The following is an 18,399-nucleotide window of genomic DNA, read 5'->3' as shown; positions in this document are numbered from 1 at the left end:
GAACTTTGACAATCAAGAAGAAAAAAGACAGGTTACCCTTTGACAGGAAGTCCGTAGTCTATAGGCCATGCCATGTTGTAAATGCTTGTGGGCAGGACAAGCAGTCCCCAGGTTGCCATAGCAACCAATTCACTTTACCCCATCCTTTTTGAAAGTGAATTACCTACCTTGCCCCTGAAGGTATTTGAGAGCATGATCATCTCTATAAAGATGTTTGTCTTTTAACAGGAAAGCCCAGACACCTTCAAGACTCAAAGACTGGATTTCTCATGGGGAATTTCCAGCCCCATGACAGGTTGGTGGAGAAGTGCTTGGTGACCCAGATTATAATACCTGCAAGCAACCCAACGCTTTGCCACTTTTATTGGGCAAAACCAGAGGAAATTTCCATGACTGCTCTTTGTTTCCCATATCTAAGAATTTCATCACCCCTTTTAGAGTAAAGAGATAGCTTAAAGTGGAGGAAAAGTGGGAACCTGCAGCAGAGGAATGAGCTGGATGCTTTCACAACCACAGCTCTAGGAATGAGACATACAAATTTGTGCAGACCTCCAAACTCATCTTTACTATCCTTGTGTACCCTTCACTGCCTTGCTGGGCAGACCCTTCAGCTGTCAGCTTTCTTTCTGGAGTCCTTGCACAAGGCTGTGACCTCCACTGCTTTCTAGCTGTGTGACCTTGAGCATGTTACTTCACAGCTCTTGTCACTAAGTCTTTATCTAAAAAACAAACAAACAAAACTGATAACAGTCCCTTCCTTGTGGAACTGTTGAGAAAATTAAATGAGATAATAAAGTAGATAGTTCATGCCTGGAACATAATAAGCACTCAATACCTGTTGCCTATTATAATTGCCATCATCAACATGATAAGCATCATCTATTTACTATTCCAACTCCGCCTCTGTAATTTTGGACAACAAACCGCCAAATGTTCAGGACATGAACAGATTCCTTTGGACAGCCTCACGCAAGAATAGGAGCGCTTGGATCACATAGTTGTTGATCTGCATTTTGGCTCTATCATTTATCAGCTGTGTAACCTTGTTTAAGTTACTAAGTCTTTCTGGACTACATGTCCATCATCTGCAAATATTAAAGCAAGATAAAAGAGAGATAACTAAAGCATCACCCTTACAAGTCCATTATAAGGAATGAATGCATAGCGTAGCAGCTGGCATCAAGTATGTGCTCAATAAATGATAATCCCTTCCCCATAAGGATGACATTCAAACTTCAAGTTCACTTCACTAGTGAGAACAGCCCAAGGAAGTTTCAAAATAAGTAGAATTTATAACCACACTCCTTCAATCCCCATGTAATCGATTTCTCATCCCAAATGCCCACACATCTTACATAGCTGCCTATCTGTCCTTAGACACCCCAAACGTACATACCGAGGACCATTCCCCCACGTTATCCCAGGAGCCCTTACAGACAATGTCCATAATGTAGAACTTTTTAGTTCCCCTCTCTGACCAACTTTACCCGAGTTGGGTCCCATTACACTAAAGCTTTTTTAGAAGACTGGGTAGTGCTGTAAGATCCTCTTGATTGACAATGGCTAAGTGTTTAATAACTCACCCTTGCTTTTGATAAGCACATACACGAGTAAGAATAAATACAAGGATTCGAGGCTCTCATCATTCTTAAGAACAGAAATCATCTTCAGCCACATAGCATAGGAGGACATCACTATCCAAAGAAATTCTTGCCCAGGAAGATTAAATAGTTTTATTAAACAGATTTATTTCCTTCTGTTTCAGGAACTTCATGAAAATTCATTCATATGAACTATTGACAATTCAGCTAACCCTTTTCAGGACTGTGGCCCCCTTCTCATAAGAGAAGACCACTCAGCTGGGCTTATCAAACATCCCTTCCCAAGGTTTGCCTCCAAACCCTCTCCTCACTGGATCCCCCAACTGAGCAATTATATCACAAACACTGCCTGATCTTCATCAGGACTCCACATGCAAATACCCACCTGGAGCCACAGCACTCGCACCGTATAATATCCCACCCTAGAAATCCCCCTTTAGAGACATTACTACAACCAAGATAATGGTGACCTTAACTACAGCAAACAATCCACTGGCCTCTGCAACAGTGCTCTTTTCAGGGAGTCAATTTAGAAGATGTTTCTGGACAAAGCAGGCTTTTACCAAGACTTCTAAATCATATTACATGAACAATAAGCTGCCTGTTTTGCCACTGTAACACCAGTTACAATTACTGAGTATTTATTTACTGAATGTTTCCTATGTGCTCAGCATTGGGCTAATCATTTTACATGATCATCTCATTTATCTCATGGAAATGCTTGAAGATAAGCATTATTTGCCTCCTCTTACAAATGAAGACACAGAGGCTGAGAGAAGTTAAATAACTTATTCAAGTCCTGAGAGCTTATAAGTGGCACGTGGAGAATTCAAATGGAATCCCCCATCTGCCTCCAAAGCTGACATCCCACATCATTATCCCCAGGGCTGGTCTGTAGAGATTACACTGTTTTGCATTCAGATAAAGACCTTTAACAGTTTCCAGGAGAACCAGCTTCTTGAGGAGGGTTTCCGAAAGGCTGAAGGAGATGAAGTCCGCGGAACAGCTGAGGTGCTTGAGGGGCGCGGCTTTCAGCCAGATCGAACCTGGCACGGTCCCTCCGGCCAGTCGCCCTCCTCTGTCTTCTCTGCTCCCTCCCAGGCCCCTAAATTGTGGCGAAAGTTGATTTTTAACAGGAGACTCAAGAAGGTTTAAAGAGCCAAGGGCTTCCCTGGTGGCGCAGTGGTTGAGAATCCGCCTGCCAATGCAGGGGACACGCGTTCGAGCCCTGGTCTGGGAAGATCCCACATGCCGCGGAGCAACTCGGCCCGTGAGCCACAGCTACTGAGCCTGCGCGTCCGGAGCCTGTGAGCCACAACTACTGAGCCTGCGCGTCTAGAGCCTGTGCTCCGCAACAAGAGAGGCCGCGATAGTGAGAGGCCCGCGCACTGCGATGAAGAGTGGCCCCCCGCTCGCTGCAACTAGAGAAAGCCCTCGCACAGAAACAAAGACCTAACGCAGCCAAAAATTAATTAATTAATTAATTTTAAAAAAATAAATAAAGAGCCAAATTAACAGCCGATGGTGCTTCGGCTCCCTGGAGGAGATGTTCAGGACCCCTCCTGACGCCCGGCAGGGACCCCTGAGGCCAGCCCGGAAGTCAGGCCCAGTACGTGGGCGCAGGGCTGCCGAGGCAGAGTCTGCTCTCAGCCTCTCCCCGGCAGCTGCTTGACGCTCCTCACAAAGGAGAAGCCTCGCTGTATGTACCCAAACATAACTAATCTTAATGTCATCAGTAATGGAAATTACACTCCATTATCATTAGCTCAAATAAGAATAATGATATGGAATTAGCTTGCAGGTATTTTTTTCTCTTTGTAAAACAGATACTTTTCAGTAAACTTGGCTCTAAAGTAAATTTGGGTTTCAAGCCAATCTTGTTTTCCCATTGACTGCCTTTTGAAAATGAAAGATGCTTTTCCTAAGCTTCAGAAAGAGTGGCTAAGAAGGGTGAGAAACCATTCTTCACAGCATTGTTTTAAATCTAGACTCACCTACTGTTGGTTGGGTTTTTTTTAATCACCAACTGCTTCTAATACCTTTCCACAGATACATTCCCAAGCCATAGAAGTTTCTCCACTCTTGAGAAAGCCTCAGAAGCCATATCTGCCTCTCTCTCCACACACCCAGCTCTTCCTCTGGTCCTTGGAGAGTACCATGTCCAAGGTGTTAGGCTGCAATGCTACAGGGGAAGGGACCACTAACAAATGGGGACATACTCCAGACCAGAACCCCCTGCCACTTCCCTGCATCCCATATGATGAATCAATCTCACCTTGTACTTTATCAATTCTAAGGCATATATTTTTTCACATTTTAGCATTTCCAGAATTAAGATGCTTCTTACCAATGATGATGTTTCAATGACAACTGGCAGCATTTTTTCGCTCTTCGTGGCACATAAAAATTGGAGCATCTTATAGTCAATGACATCCTAGATTTGAGGAAGTAGGATTAATTTTTCAATATTTAGTTTGAGAATTCTCTAAAAGGAGCTTGTTCCCAGCAAGAAATGATCACTTGAGAGGTTTGCTCAGTGTATGGGAATAAGCAGAGACAGTTTGTCCTGAAAGCCAGATCTTGCTGTGGCTAGGTATGCAGTGAATTATCAGCTAAAACCATACTCATACCCTCTAAACTCCAGGAACCACCATTCACTCATTCAACAAACACACTTAACAACTACTACGTGCTAGTATGTGCCAGGCAGAATTGTAAGCACTGGGGATATTAGAGCAGGAAATGAGATGCATAAAGTCTCTACTCTTAGGGGCTTGCATTCCCATGGGGGAGCTGGGGAGACCCTCAGATCCAAATAGGTGCACACACACATACACACACACACAAATTAGGTAACTTCAGACAACGACGAGTGCTACAGTGAAAATCAAATAATGATTCTAGAGGGACTGGTGGGGCTGCTACTTTAGATTGGGTGGCTGGGGCAACTTTTTGAGGAGGGGGCATTAGCACTGAAACCGGAATGTAGGAAAGAATCAGGCTGCAGAGATCCGGGGACAGAAAATTCTAGAAATCTGGAGAGCAGAGCAAGTAGAAAAGCCCAAATTTGGTGAGTACAAATAACAAAAAGTCTGGAAGCTAAAGCCAGGTGAAGAAAGTGAGGGGAGAGCAGTAGGGCAGAGATCAGAATGCGGGACCCCCACCGCTTTGACATTCATCACAGTGGTTTGTGCAAAATCAGGTGGGCAGGGGGCGGGCGGATATGTTGGTCAGATTTTCTCACTCTCCTTTTTGTTATTTGTTTTTGACATCTCTGCAAGAAAGCCCTTAGGAATGATCATCTTTGCCTGGACCTAAAATTTCCCAGGAGTTTTCCTATCCATCCAGAGTTTTCTTTTGAGTCTAGATTCTTGGTCGGGAAAGAAGCACCTGCTAAGCCCTTATAAGACGAGCCCCAGTCCCTTCTGGGTCATTGTAGGTAACCTTCGTCCTAGTTTCATTTTGCCATTTCCACTGTCTACTCATCAGAAGGCAACACTTAAAGAAGAAAGCCAGGATTTATACCTGGAAGAAGAAAGACAGAGCACTTCCCCACCTGCCTTTCTCCGTCAATGGATGAGGGAGACACCTGTCTGTCAGTGGCGTTGCCTGCTTCCGGCCAGAGTACAGACAAGCAGCGTGGACTACAGGAAAACAAATCTGCACGTGCAAACATCACGTGCAAATCGGTTCACACTGCATTATGCTTCCAGGCCTTGAGCATGCGCAGAGCAAGGTAAAGGGCTCAGCCCCTGTGCTCCTGGCCTGCTGCCCTTTGGCCTGATGTCATCCAGTAGCACAGCACTGAAAAGTCCCGAAGCAAGCGCGAGCCTTGCGCGTCCTCGTTTGAACTCCACTCCTATCCCCCGTGGTCCTTCCAGTGCCCCTTCCCTACCACCTGGAATGTGCCGGCAGCAGCCTCCTACTTGGCCCCCATGCCTCCCCTCCACTGCCCAACACATCTCATTAAAATGCACACTCAGATGCTGTCATCCTCTATTCAAAAATGTAACAGCTCAGGGAAATCCAGAAGATCTGTGGATGCCAACAGGGGCCTAATGTTCTCTGGGTCTCCTTGTATGGGTGTAGCAGTTGCCAGGCAGTTTGTGTGTCCCTGGGATTACGGAGAGGGGCAAGGAAGAGGCTGAGCGGGGTCTCTGACCCCTGCTGCCACCAGAGCAGCTCCACCATCAGCTGTTTACATGCAATGGCTCTGCCAAGGTTTTCATTTAAAATTTAATACCTAAAATTTATTTCTTTAAAGTAAAAATACAAGATTTGAAACCCTCTGGTAGTGAAATGAAGGTATGGATTTCAGTCCCATTGTGCCAAGGACACATCATGCAATCTTGGGCAAGTCAGCCAACCTCTCTGAACCTCAATGTTTTGTAGAACAGTTTCCCAGCCTGGAACTATGGACATCTGAGGCCGAATATTATGTCGTAGGGTCGGGGGCAGCTGACCTGTGCATTGTAGGATATTTAGCAGCATCCTGCCCTCTACCCACATGAGGCCAGGAGCACCCACACCCCCTGCAGATGTAGCAACCAAAAATGTCTCCAGACCTTGTTAAATGTTCCCTTGGGACAAAATCACTCATGTTGAGAACAGCTGCTCTAGAAGAGTTAAATATTTACCTGTCTTGCAGGACTGCGGTAAGCATTAAATGAGATAATATATGAAAAAGTGCTCTGCAAACTGCTATTATTAGAAGTCTGTAGGAAGCATCTGACTTACATCCTGACATAAACAAATAATTGTACAGTCAATCCTGAATGGGATGAGGAAGCTACTGTGCACTTTCAGAGCTCTGAGATGTTTATGTTTTTGTCTATCTCTTTAAATCTTTGTGATACCTTATCTTTGTCAATCCATAGCCAGTCATTCATTATGCCAGGGTGACACAAATTCTAAAATCCAGAACATTTAGAGCTCAGCAATCCTGGATGTTAACCCCTGATTCCCCAGAATGAAAACAAAATATGTAAGTGTGTGTGGATCAACCTTCTAGGGAGTAAGAGGTTTGAGCTTTTAGCAGACACACACGAACTTCACACATGAGCCTGAGCTTCCTTGAACACATTCACACTGTTGTCAAAGCAACATCATGGCCCAGACCTACAGGCAGATATAGATAATCAGACCAGAGGGAAAGCCCTAGAGATAGAACCAGGTCTTTAGGGCCAGAAAACAGGATAGCCTGGTTAAAACACAGCAGCCTGCTTAGTTGTGAGAAGCAGGATTGGCTGCAACCTTATTACAACAATGTTTTTTGCAGACAACAGTTTATGTCAAGCAAGGAAAACACACCACCACCATCCACAGTTCTTTTAGACCCCGTGTGGGTGCCTGGGAACATCCTGGCCATCTCGGGAAGGTAGTGCACCATCTTGCCTATACTAACAACCATTGTAATTTCCACCGGAAGCTGACCCTTCTCATTTAATTAGGTCCAGTTTAATCAGGCCTCTTAATCCCAAGAGACTCAAAAGTTACTTGACTAAGGCTCAAGGATGAAGATGACAATTTTGCATCTCTCTCTGAGTCAAACTTGACTAGCTCTTCCTTAGGACCACCACACAGTAAAAACGAGCACGTGTTCCAAACCTCCTAAAGGATGCATCAGCCCATCTTTAAGTTATAATCTCTGAAAATTTACTGAGCTCTGAAAGTGTCCCATGAGAATATTTATTACAGAGGTTTTCAAACTTGATTCTTTCGAGCCCTGAGGAACTTCCATGGAAGTTTCTCAGCATCAATCACGAGCCAGGGAAAGAAGAGGTGAAAAGGGAAAGGCCAGGCTGTGATTCACTGGGGTCTCCCACTTCTGCTCCCGTTTCATCTGCTTTAGATGTGTCATCTCCTCAGAAGATTTCTTTAAAAAAAAAAAAAGTTTCTTCTACTAAAGCACCCTCAAACCATTCAACTTGTACAGCCCTCCCAGTCTTGGAAAACCACACTGAAGTCAAGTACAATGACAAAGAACTAATTTCAGGTCCCATGCCCATCAGCCAGGTCCAGGTTTCCTGACTCCATGTGGAAGGTGAGACTCATCCTTGAAATAGGAAGATTTTCTGCTCTGAAGACAGTCACAACTGAGTTTGAATTTCAGCTCTCCACTTACCATTCATGGGATCTTGGGAAAAAAATCATTAACCTCTCCTAACTACAACTTCCTTGTATGTAAAATGGGAATATAACGTGCCTGGCAAGTGCCAGTGCTCTGTAATTAACAGTTATGATCATTATTCCCTGAAGGTACTCTAATAAACAATAATTCTCTTATCACTCCCCACCTTCCTGCCCTCTTCCTTGAGGGATCGCAGAGAACAGTTCATGAAACATATTATCAAATGGGATGTAGGATGCCTGTGAACCGTGGGAAGGCAGATGGGCATCTTCCTTAAGTCGTGCCTTTGGCCTTGGCAGCAAAGGTGAGGAAGATACAGGTTATCACAAGGGTTCAGGGGAGATGGGGAAAAGTAACTGCAGGATTCTCTGCTCTCTACCAGAGGCAGCCCTCAAAAAAGCTGCGCGAGATGCGAGATACTCCCCACCCTCGGTAAGTCCCTCTCAATCCCGCTAACCTCACTGGGAGTGCAACAGATTCCAGCAACTTTTCCAACACCGGGCTCGGGCTCCGCTCACCCTGCCTCCTCCCAGCTCCCTTAAATAATGGCTGAGCGAATGCCTCCGGGACCATCTTCAGCTAATTTCCTTAAAGACATGCAAGCTGCTAACGCTGGGAAGCACAGATAGTGTGGAATGGCAAATATGGCCAAAATTAGATTAAAATAACCTCCTGATAAACAAATTACTCACCGAAAATAAATATTGGACTAGCGCGGCCAAGATAACTAGAAGAACAGCACCACCTCATGGCAGGAAGAGGAAGTACATGAGCTGCGGTCTGTGGCCGGGGACGATCAGTCCCCCCAACTCGGGGGCCTGACAAAGCCAGCAGGGAAAGGGAACGAGCATCTGTAATCCTTCCCAGCCCTGTTCCCTTCTCCTCTCACTCACCCCGTCATTCATCAGCCTCGCCTGATGCTCGGCCCCACAGCAGAGACTCTGGCCCTTCGCACAGCCATGTTGGTGTGTTGGGCACCTCTCACTGGGTCCCCTTCAGATGCTTGTATGGGATGGACCGTGTGACGCTCTTTTCTAAACTAAATGACAGATGCTCCCACCACACACACACACACACACACACAAATCCTTCTAATACTTAGAAAGTATTAATTTAGCTTCCTTTCAGATTTTGATCTTATCTTCTTTGGGCTAAATAAACCTACCCTTGTTCATCTCTCCTTGGTATGCACAGAGTCAGGTCCCAGGGTCTACAGCAGGTAAGCTCTGTAGCCCAACGTCTCCAGGCCTCAGTTCCTACACCTGTGAAATGGTGATGATGATACCCCCTTACTAGGCACGTACATGCAGTGGTATATACGGTGGCTGACACGCTAAGCAGTCGATAAATGGTACACGTCTGTGTTGTCATTTCAATCCCACCGTGTGACGAATGTAGTTTGCTAGTCTGCATTCATACAAGGTCGATCACAGCAGTCCATCCCAGTGTGACAAATGCAAAAATCTAGCCATATTACTTGAAGCAGATTTCTGGATCATCACAGAAATACAGGGCTTGCTTCTCCAGAAGTTATGATGGCAGAAAGGACATCGGGTCTATAATCACACCACAGTTTGATTCTTTCTGGGGACAGGAATTGGGCTGGCCTCTTCATTAAGGCATATCGAAAGCAAATGTATGAGGCTTAAGTCACGAAACTGGAATCCTTCTTTAGTTAACATTAGTGTGTTAGAGGTTCTCTGGGTACAGCTCAATGTGAGGTGTGCGGTCTACGATAGGGATCCCAGTGCCCATGGAGGTAGACCCTGCAGGGAAAATACGTGCATACGTACACAAAAATGCATACACACAAACACATATGCAAAAATATAGGACTCACTGATTACAGTATAGTTAGTTCTTAGTTATAGTTAGTATATTTATAGTTAGTATAAATATAGTGAAAAGGTTTAATTGGAAACCTAACCCTGGGCAGAGATGGGGGGTTGTCAATACCCTTGACAGAGACATTTGTGCTGAGACAAAAGAAAGAACCAGTGTTAGCTGGACAGGAAACCTTCCTTCCAAGTCTCAGAGATCTAGGTGGGTCACTCCCTCTCTCTGGTCCTCAGTTTCCCTGTATGAAAATGCGAAGAGGGGTGGATAAGACCATCAGTTTTCTGGGATCTAGACAACAATTTGTATTTTAGTCATCAAACTCACTAAGAGACTAGATCTTAATTATTCCAACCACTAAAAAGAAATGATAATTATGTGACGTGACAGAGGTGCAAATTATTGCTATAATAGCAATAGAGCAATATAGATGCAGCAAATCTATAATGTAATCTATAATGTAAATCTATAACATAAATGTGTTACATTTACACAATGTTAAGTGTCAAATATATTTCAATTTTTAGAAAGGTTAGTAGTTTTCTGAGTTCTCAGGGAGCGCTATATTTTTGTGAACGTGTCTCAGGGCCACCTTAGGGGAGAATCATTGGGAAATGGACAGACAGGGCTCTGAGTTCTCTACTCAAAAAAAAAATGTTTGAACACCACTGCACTAAGCAACCTCGAAGGTCTTTTCCAGCTCTAATGGTCTGACTCCATGGCCCTCATCTGGAAACTGAAGGGGAAACACTCCGTGGGCAGAATCCTGGGGCACCAGGCGTGTCCAGGCAGCCTGGGAAGCCAGGAGGACAGATTTCAGGCCCCATGGGGACACAGATTGTACATGTGAGCCCTGTGAAGTCTGTGCCACCCTACGGCTACTGGTGTATGTCAGAAGTTCAAAGGAATCATACTGCCAACCATCCTAAAACATTGATGCCATTCTGAGAACTCCTCAGAGCTCCTAGAATTCCTACAAAAGCCTCAGTTGGGGTTTTTCAAACATGGCCCCTTCTCTGACATTTTGCTGTAGAGCAACTATCTGGCCACCAAGTCCTCCAGTCCCTACACTGCTGATTGCCAGGCCACAGTAGAGGACCGTTGAGAGCTTGAGGTGTCTGTCCATAATCAGGACTCTAGGCGCCAGAAGTCCCCTCCTTCCTATACCCCCGCTAGCAACAGGCTGCGCTGTCCCCATGAGCCAGCCGGGCAGAGCTTACCGAGGAAGAGACCAGAGAACCTCCTCTTCCTGCCAAACTTCCCACTAGCTCCCTTGCATCTCTCCCTCCCTTCTTTCTTCTCTGTCTCCCTCCCTTTATTAACTTACTTTCCCATTCCCAGCACCTTGCCCATTGCCCCAACTTATGCAAGCTCCCAGACTTCTCTGAATGCTAATGCTGAAGTTGGAGAGTGGTCTGAAGTAGACCCATCATACCCTTATTAAGATGTAGGGCCTGAACCAGAAAGTGCTTCAGGTCTTTCCTTGTTGCGAGAATGTGACCTTTTTTTTTTTTTTTTTTTGCGGTACGCAGGCCTCTCACTCTTGTGGCCTCTTCCGTTGCGGAGCACAGGCTCCTGACGTGCAGGCTCAGCGGCCATGGCTTCCGGGCCCAGCCGCTCCGCGGCATGTGGGATCTTCCCGGACCGGGGCACGAACCCGTGTCCCCTGCCTCGGCAGGCGGACTCTCAACCACTGCGCCACCAGGGAAGCCCGAGAGTGTGACCTTTAAAACTGGGCAGCAAGGTTACTACCAAGGCATTACGTGAAGATTCATCCCTGGAGCCAGTACAGATCAGGCAGAATCCCATGGTGCACACTCATTCCAAGCACCACTGCCAGGCCACCACTTCTCCAAACTGCATTTATACCTAATGCTCACAAAAGGGTGTTAGGGAGCAGAAAGAAAGAGGGAGAGGTGGAGAGACCAATGAGAAAGGAGAAGAAGATGAGGGAAGAAAAAAAGGGAGAAGAGACACAGAAGTCCAGGTAGAGACACAGATAAAAGAGAGAAAGGCAGAGTGAATGCAGATAGAAAAAGGGACAAGGGCACATGGATGGACCTAGAGATTATCATACTAAGTGAAATGAGTCAGAAAGAGAAAGACAGATACCATATGAGATCACTTATATGTGGAATCTAAAATATGACACAAATGCTGTATAGCACAGGGAACTCGACTCGATACTCTGTAACGACCTATATGGGAAAAGAATCTAAAAAAAAGTGGATATATGTATATATATAAATGATTCACTTTGCTGTACAGCAGAAACTAACACAACACTGTAAATCAACGATAGTCCAACAAAAATTTTAAAAATAAATAAACTAGACATAACTTGGCTTAAAAATAAAATAAAATAAAATATGAAACAAAAACAGACTCATGGATATAGAGAACAGACTTGTGGTTACCAAGGAGGAGGGGCATTGGGGGAGGGATGGACTGGGAGTTTGGGGTTAGTAGATGCAGGTTATTACATATAGGATGAATAAACAATAAGGTCCTACTGTATTACACAGGGAACTCTATTCAACATCCTGGGATAAACGATAATGCAAAGGAATAAATAAAAGAATGTCTATATGTGTATAACTGAGTCACTTTGCTGTACACCAGAAATTAACACATTGTAAATCAACTATACTTCAATAAAGAAATAAATTTTTTTTTAAAAAAAGGGACAGGGGCAAAGGACCATGTCTTATTTTTATTAATTAGAGAAAAAATTGCCTGCAATAGAAGCATTATTTATTAATCAAAGCCTTATTAAGTTTTGGTAATAAAAAGCTAAGTGTTTTGTGCAGGATAGAGCATAAAAGGGCAAAGATTTCAATACAGGAAAATTTAGTGTTTGCACACGCGTAGGTAGAGAGAGGGAAACTGATACAGTAAAAGTATGGAATGTGGATTAGACCATTCTAGCCCACATCCATACAAAAAGGACCCTTGAATGAGCAATGACTTTAATTTTTAGGATTCTAAATTTTGGAAATAATTGGAAAAGAGGCCTAGGACTTCCAAGGCTTTATTTTGCATGCTGTTCCTCGGAAAAGGAAAGAGATGAGAGCTGTCTTTTGGTTCATTTCTCTCTGTCCGCCATCTACCTTTCCTACATTGGCTTCTCATGCAATAGCTACTTGATGGAAGAAAGGGCTGAGACAAAATAACAAAATTGTTCTAATGCAACCTGGTGCTCTTTCCCTTTCTTTCTGTTGTTATGGTGGGCAGCTCCAAGGCTCCCAGATCCCTCAGCCCTGCTCTCCCTGTTACTGGTGAGGATTTCCTCCCACCACCCACTACGTCATAGGGCCTTGTTGACCTAAGATTCACAAGCCCACCCATGTTTACTGCCCCCAAGGTAGTAGATATGTCCTTCTGGCTCTATTTCAACTGGGGAATGTTCTCCTTTTGTAATGCAATTATAGAGATATACTAAAATGGCCAACTTTTATACTGATATCAAGGCCAGAATAATCACCAGCTAAAAAGAGTTTGCTTTCAGGAGATAAAGGTTCACATAAATATTCCCAGATATCACTGCCAGATGGTGAGGCCTTGAGTTTTAGACAGAAACTGACTTCCTGCATTTAGGTTCAGTGGACACAAACTCATCTGGGATGTAAATTGACAGACATTCGATGTCAAGTCTTACTTATACATGAAGGAATTTGAAGGCAACTAGAGAATTCCATGACACTCATCTCCCCCACAGCAACCCCAGCCTAAGTGCAGTGGTACCATCCATACCCAGACCTTACATGCCACACAATACTTTGGTTAAGCTGGTAGAACAAAGATGGCAACTGCTCCTCCCCAAATCCATGAAAGACTTTGCTATTTAAACACAGCACTCTCGAACTTTCCTACATTGTTTGTGGGAACTGGTGCAGCCACTGTGGAAAACAGTATGGAGGTTTCTCAAAAAGCTAAAAATAGAACTACCATATGACCCAGCTATTCCACTCCTGGTGTATATCCAAAAAGAAAACAAAACACTAATTCAAAAAGATACATGCATCCCAATGTTCATAGCAGCATTATTTATGATTGCCAAGATATGGAAGCAACCTAAGTGTCCATCAACAGATGAATGGATAAAGAAGATGTGGTATATACATATACAATGGAATACTATGCAGCCATAAAAAAGAATGAAAATTTGCCATTTGCAGCAACTTGTATGGACTTGGAGGGCATTATGCTAAATGAATAAGTCAGACAGAGAAAGACAAATACTGTATGCTATCACTTATATGTGGAATCTAAAAAAAAAATACAACAAACTAGTGAATACAAAAACAAAGAAGCAAACTCACAGATATAGAGAACATACTAGTGGTTACCAGTAGGGAGAGGGAAATGGGGAGGGGCAGTATAGGGGTATGAGATTAAGAGGTACAAACTTTTAGGTATAAAATAATCTACAAAGATATATTGTACAACACAGGGAATATAGCCAATATTTCATAATAACTATAAATGGAGTATAACCTTTAAAAATTGTGACTCACTATATTGTATACCTGTGACTTGCATAATACTGTACATCAACTATACTTCAATAAAAAATAAATTTAAAAAAGAAACAACAGCCCTCTTGCCTGCTGAGCTCAAATATGATCTCAGAATCCTTCTACCCACACATGGGAGCTGGCACTTGCAATGGAACTTTCTGCTGTCCTTGTTCTAAGATCCTCTAGATGTCGAGAACCTGCTCCCTCCCAAGTAACTTCTGCATGTTCATAAAGACTTTCTGCCATCGTATTCTTACTTCATGTGAACCCACAGGAATGACACCAGTGCTGGGGAATTTAAGATCAATTATGCAAGAAGAGCATTTCTATGAAATACCAATAAAGGTATTTGGGAGGGATCATCTGAAACCCTGAATGAGCGTCAGCTAATGTGTGGTCAAATATGCAACAGTGATTCTCAGAAGGAGGCAATTTTGACATCCCAGGGGACAATTAGCAGTGTCTAGAGACAAATCTTAGTCATTATAACTGGCAATGTCACCTGGTGAGAAAAGGCCAGGGATGCTGCTAAACATTCCAAAATGCACAGGACAGGCCTCAACAACTAAGAATTAACCAGTTCACAATGCAAGGGTGTTAAGGTTGAGAAACCCTGATAGACATGAAGGCTGAGTATTTATTTGTAGAAAGAAGAGAAGTTTTCATCCAGCTCTCTTGTGTTAGGATGAACCTGAGACTCAGACAAAAGTCTATGTGGACAGCTCAGCAGAATTAGCAAATAACCCTACACATCCTTCTAATGCGACAATAAAACTTGTTTTATATGTGGAGGATGGCAGGCTATCATTTCCCTGACAGTCTATTTGTATAGTTAAACAGAGATTAGAACTAATATCATTGGTTCTATGCATGGGTCGTTGGATTCAGTAGTACAGGGTAGTAGAGGGCGGTATTGCCTTTTTTATACATGTAGATATTATAAATCATTCATTCACTTAAACATTTAGTACACAAATATTTATTTTAGGCTTTTTATTGTGCTGATGCAAGTAATAACAACAATCAGCAAAGATGACCCTTGCCCTCAAAAGTTTGCAATCTGCTGGGAGAGATGGGCAGCAGCAAATTCAATGCAGCGTAATCAATGTTGTGTTGGGAGAGCCTATGGGAGCATAGAGGAGGGGCATCCAGCCTGGTCTTGGTAGCCAGGGAAAGTGTTTTCAGAGGGAATGAGGTCTCAGTTGAGCTCTGGAGGGAGAGTAGAAGTTAGAAACTCTAAAACTGAGCCCCTAGTGCAGTGTACTCCATTTGCTAAGCACAACTAGCACGTTGGAAACCCAGTTAATGCTCTAAGCCGGAATCAGACAGTATTTGCACTGGCTATTGGTTTCTCCTGGGCCCATACATCATGTTTTACACAGAAATAGTTAATAACTGTCATGTGACTACATTCAGATTTTTACACCTGGTGTATCAGGACACTCAACTCTGAGCTTCAGGGGGGTGTGTGTATGGGTAGAAAAATAAGTCAGCCTTTCTCAGCTAGTGTAAAGAGCTCTTTGCAGGAAACTGCTCTCAGCAGGAAGCCATTTTCTCATCACTTTAGCAAAGCTAGATTGTAACTAATTTTTTTTGTATTTTTATTGGAATATAGTTGATTTACAATGTTGTGTTAGTTTCAGGTGTACAGCAAAGTGAATCAGTTATACATATACATATATCCAATCTATTTTTTAGATTCTTTTCCCATATAGGTCATTACAGAGTATTGAGTTCCCTGTGCTATACAGTATGTCCTTATTAGTTATCTATTTTATGTACAGTAGTATGTATATGTCAATCCCAATCTCACAATTTATCCCTCCCCAACCCTTTCGCTGCTGGTAACCATAAGTTTGTCTTCTACATCTGTGACTCTATATCACTTTTGTAAATAAGTTCGTTTGCACCATTTAACTAATTTTTAAATCAGGCACCCCAATTCTCTACCATCTCCGGCCCAAGTACACCTTTCAAATCTTTTAATCACACAATACCTTGCCTAACTCATCGGTTCTTTCCATAGATCAAAGAAGTAGAAATGAAGAATAAGTAACTAACAGATGACTGTTCCCTAGCTTCCCCGTCAGTAATCTCCCAAACAGACTGTGTGACCAAACTGCATGAACAAGGTAACATCTTAGAGAAAGATCACCAGAAGTCTACAAGCCTGCACACAGTGAGGGATGGTGATGATTCTGACCCCCTATCTCAGTGACTAACTGAGATTACTTCCCTCCTTCCCTTTAAAAGTATCATGGACGAATCTTCAGAGGTGGTTTTGGGGGGAGGCTGAGTCTACCATCTCCCCAGATTGCCAGCATCCTGATTAAAGGCATCTTTCCTTTCTACCAACATTTGCGAGTGTGTAATTGATTTTGTAAGCAGCAAGCAGCGGGACCCCCACCCCCTGCATTTGATAACACTAGCAGGGCTCTGTCCCCATGAAACGTCAGGCCTCTACTGCCAAAGCTGGACAGGGAGGATACAGGAGAAAGCTACTTTCCCAAGGCACAGCACTCGCCGGCTGGCTTTACCCAGCCATTCTCAGCATCTTTACTTCCTGCAATCCAAGAACTTCCTCACCTTGTTTCCTCAAACACCTGGTGTTATATAATCAGGTGAGCAGACAGAGTGAGCAGGTAAATAATGAAAACCCAGATGCCGAACCTGAGTCAAGTTCAGTATGGAGAATGAACCGTTCTCTCTCCATAACCCGCAGGTAACACTTTTTGCCCCCCTCCTATCTCGAGGGCTTCCTAACCCCTCACTCTTCACTCCCCCAACCTGCTCTAACCACCTTCACTCTCCCTGCAGGTCAGGCAGCTGTGGATAGACTTGTGTACGGTATCAAGTTCCAACAAACCAAATGAATTCAAGCTTCAATTATTTTTTCAGTCTACAAAGGGAAGCACTATGTGATGTGACTCTCTGCACTTAGAGTTGACAGAGATACATGGTTGGGGGAGAAGGTGTTTTGATTTTTATTTATTTATTTGTAAGTTTTATTAAAGTTCACCTATTACCCACATGCCTCGGGCTCCCTATAGAGAAACAAATATCACAATTGAAGCAGCTGGTTTCCAAGATGCCAAATTAAAATAGATGAAGCGGTAAGGAGGGGAAAAAAATAAAAACATTAAGCTGAAACTTCTTCACTCCCAAGTGCATGGTGCCTTCTACTATATTGCACACATGAAATTGACTCCCAATGTAATTAGACCAGAGCTACAAGGCAAACACACAAAAAAATTCTCAAATTATTCAGACTCCCAGAGCTATTCTTTTGCAATCACTCAAGTAACTGAGAAAAGAGGCAAATTTTTAATATAAATTTGTTATCAGCATCTACACTGTCCAAGCGATTCCAACACCCCATCTGCCCAAGAATATAGTCACTATCTGAGTTGTGAATCAAAGGCAAGAATCATGCTTCCCACCCACTGTCATAAACTTTTCTTCCATAGGACAATCCCACTGGAATCTGCAGTTTATTCCAACGGTCCTTAAAAGCTGCTGGTCCAATTAGAAGGAGCTGGAGAGTTCCTCGGGTCTGCAGTAGACAACATACTCCAGTTAGAATCAATTGTCTTGGCAGCATTATGAATGGCACCTCCACAGAGAGAGAGGTTAACTCTCTCTTTGCAGCCCCGAGTTAGAGCAGCCGTAATATCCTCCATCTCACCCCAAAGATCCAGGAATGGCTCTATTGCCTTCCAGGTTGAAAATGAGCCATGGAGACAGAAGAGCATCTTTCACTGAACTCAGAGGGGAAAGAAATAACCACGTTTCAAAAGAGGCACTTACTGGATTTCAGCAATGCTGCCAGAACTTCAGTGGCTGCCCTGGGGAAAGAGAAAGAAAAGTGGAAAAGTCAATGTTCAATGGTCTTTTTGTCAGCCCATGGATCCCATAGCTGGTCGTCTCATTGCTGCCACCTAACTGCCCCATTATTAACCAGGTAGCAGGCATTCCATTGATTCTACTGCTGACCATTAAAGGGGCACAAATGTAGAAATCACGCTGAGTGAATTGTCTGTCTTGCGAATGGGTCTCTGCTGAAAGGGAGTCCCTTCCTCTTGCCTCCCACCTTCCACCAACTTCCTCACGCTGTGCTCCTTCCAGCCAGAGCTCTGGCAGTCCCTTGATTTATACCTGGAAACCCTGAGGACTCTGGAGAATGGGTTGGGAGGGGGTGAGACTTGGAGGTTGAGTGAGTACAGCAGTGCACTGCAAACTTCTCGAAACACTCACGGCCCTGGGAACACACTAGAAAACATTCACACATTGGAAAGCGAAGCTGGTTCCTTAG

General features: G+C 43.7%; 1 protein-coding gene across 7 annotated transcripts in view; it reads right to left on the bottom strand.

Annotated features, from left to right (window-relative positions):
- The window catches only part of AGBL1 (AGBL carboxypeptidase 1), a 958,763-nt gene that overhangs the window by 795,752 nt on the left and 144,612 nt on the right, over positions 1-18,399 (bottom strand). For all 7 annotated transcript variants that reach the window (XR_009541841.1, XM_060156164.1, XM_060156157.1 and 4 more), the window contains exon 6: positions 17,895-17,932. Coding sequence is in view for 6 of the 7 variants with exons in the window: in XM_060156164.1 (XP_060012147.1) it covers positions 17,895-17,932 (38 nt within the window). In the remaining variant the exon portion in view is untranslated. The remainder of the gene's footprint in view (positions 1-17,894; positions 17,933-18,399) is intronic.

The sequence above is a fragment of the Lagenorhynchus albirostris genome, chromosome 1, assembly GCF_949774975.1.
Source record: "Lagenorhynchus albirostris chromosome 1, mLagAlb1.1, whole genome shotgun sequence".
Taxonomy (NCBI): Eukaryota; Metazoa; Chordata; class Mammalia; order Artiodactyla; family Delphinidae; genus Lagenorhynchus; species Lagenorhynchus albirostris.
Note: the sequence above shows the minus strand (reverse complement) of the source record. Positions and strands in the feature narration are given on the sequence as shown.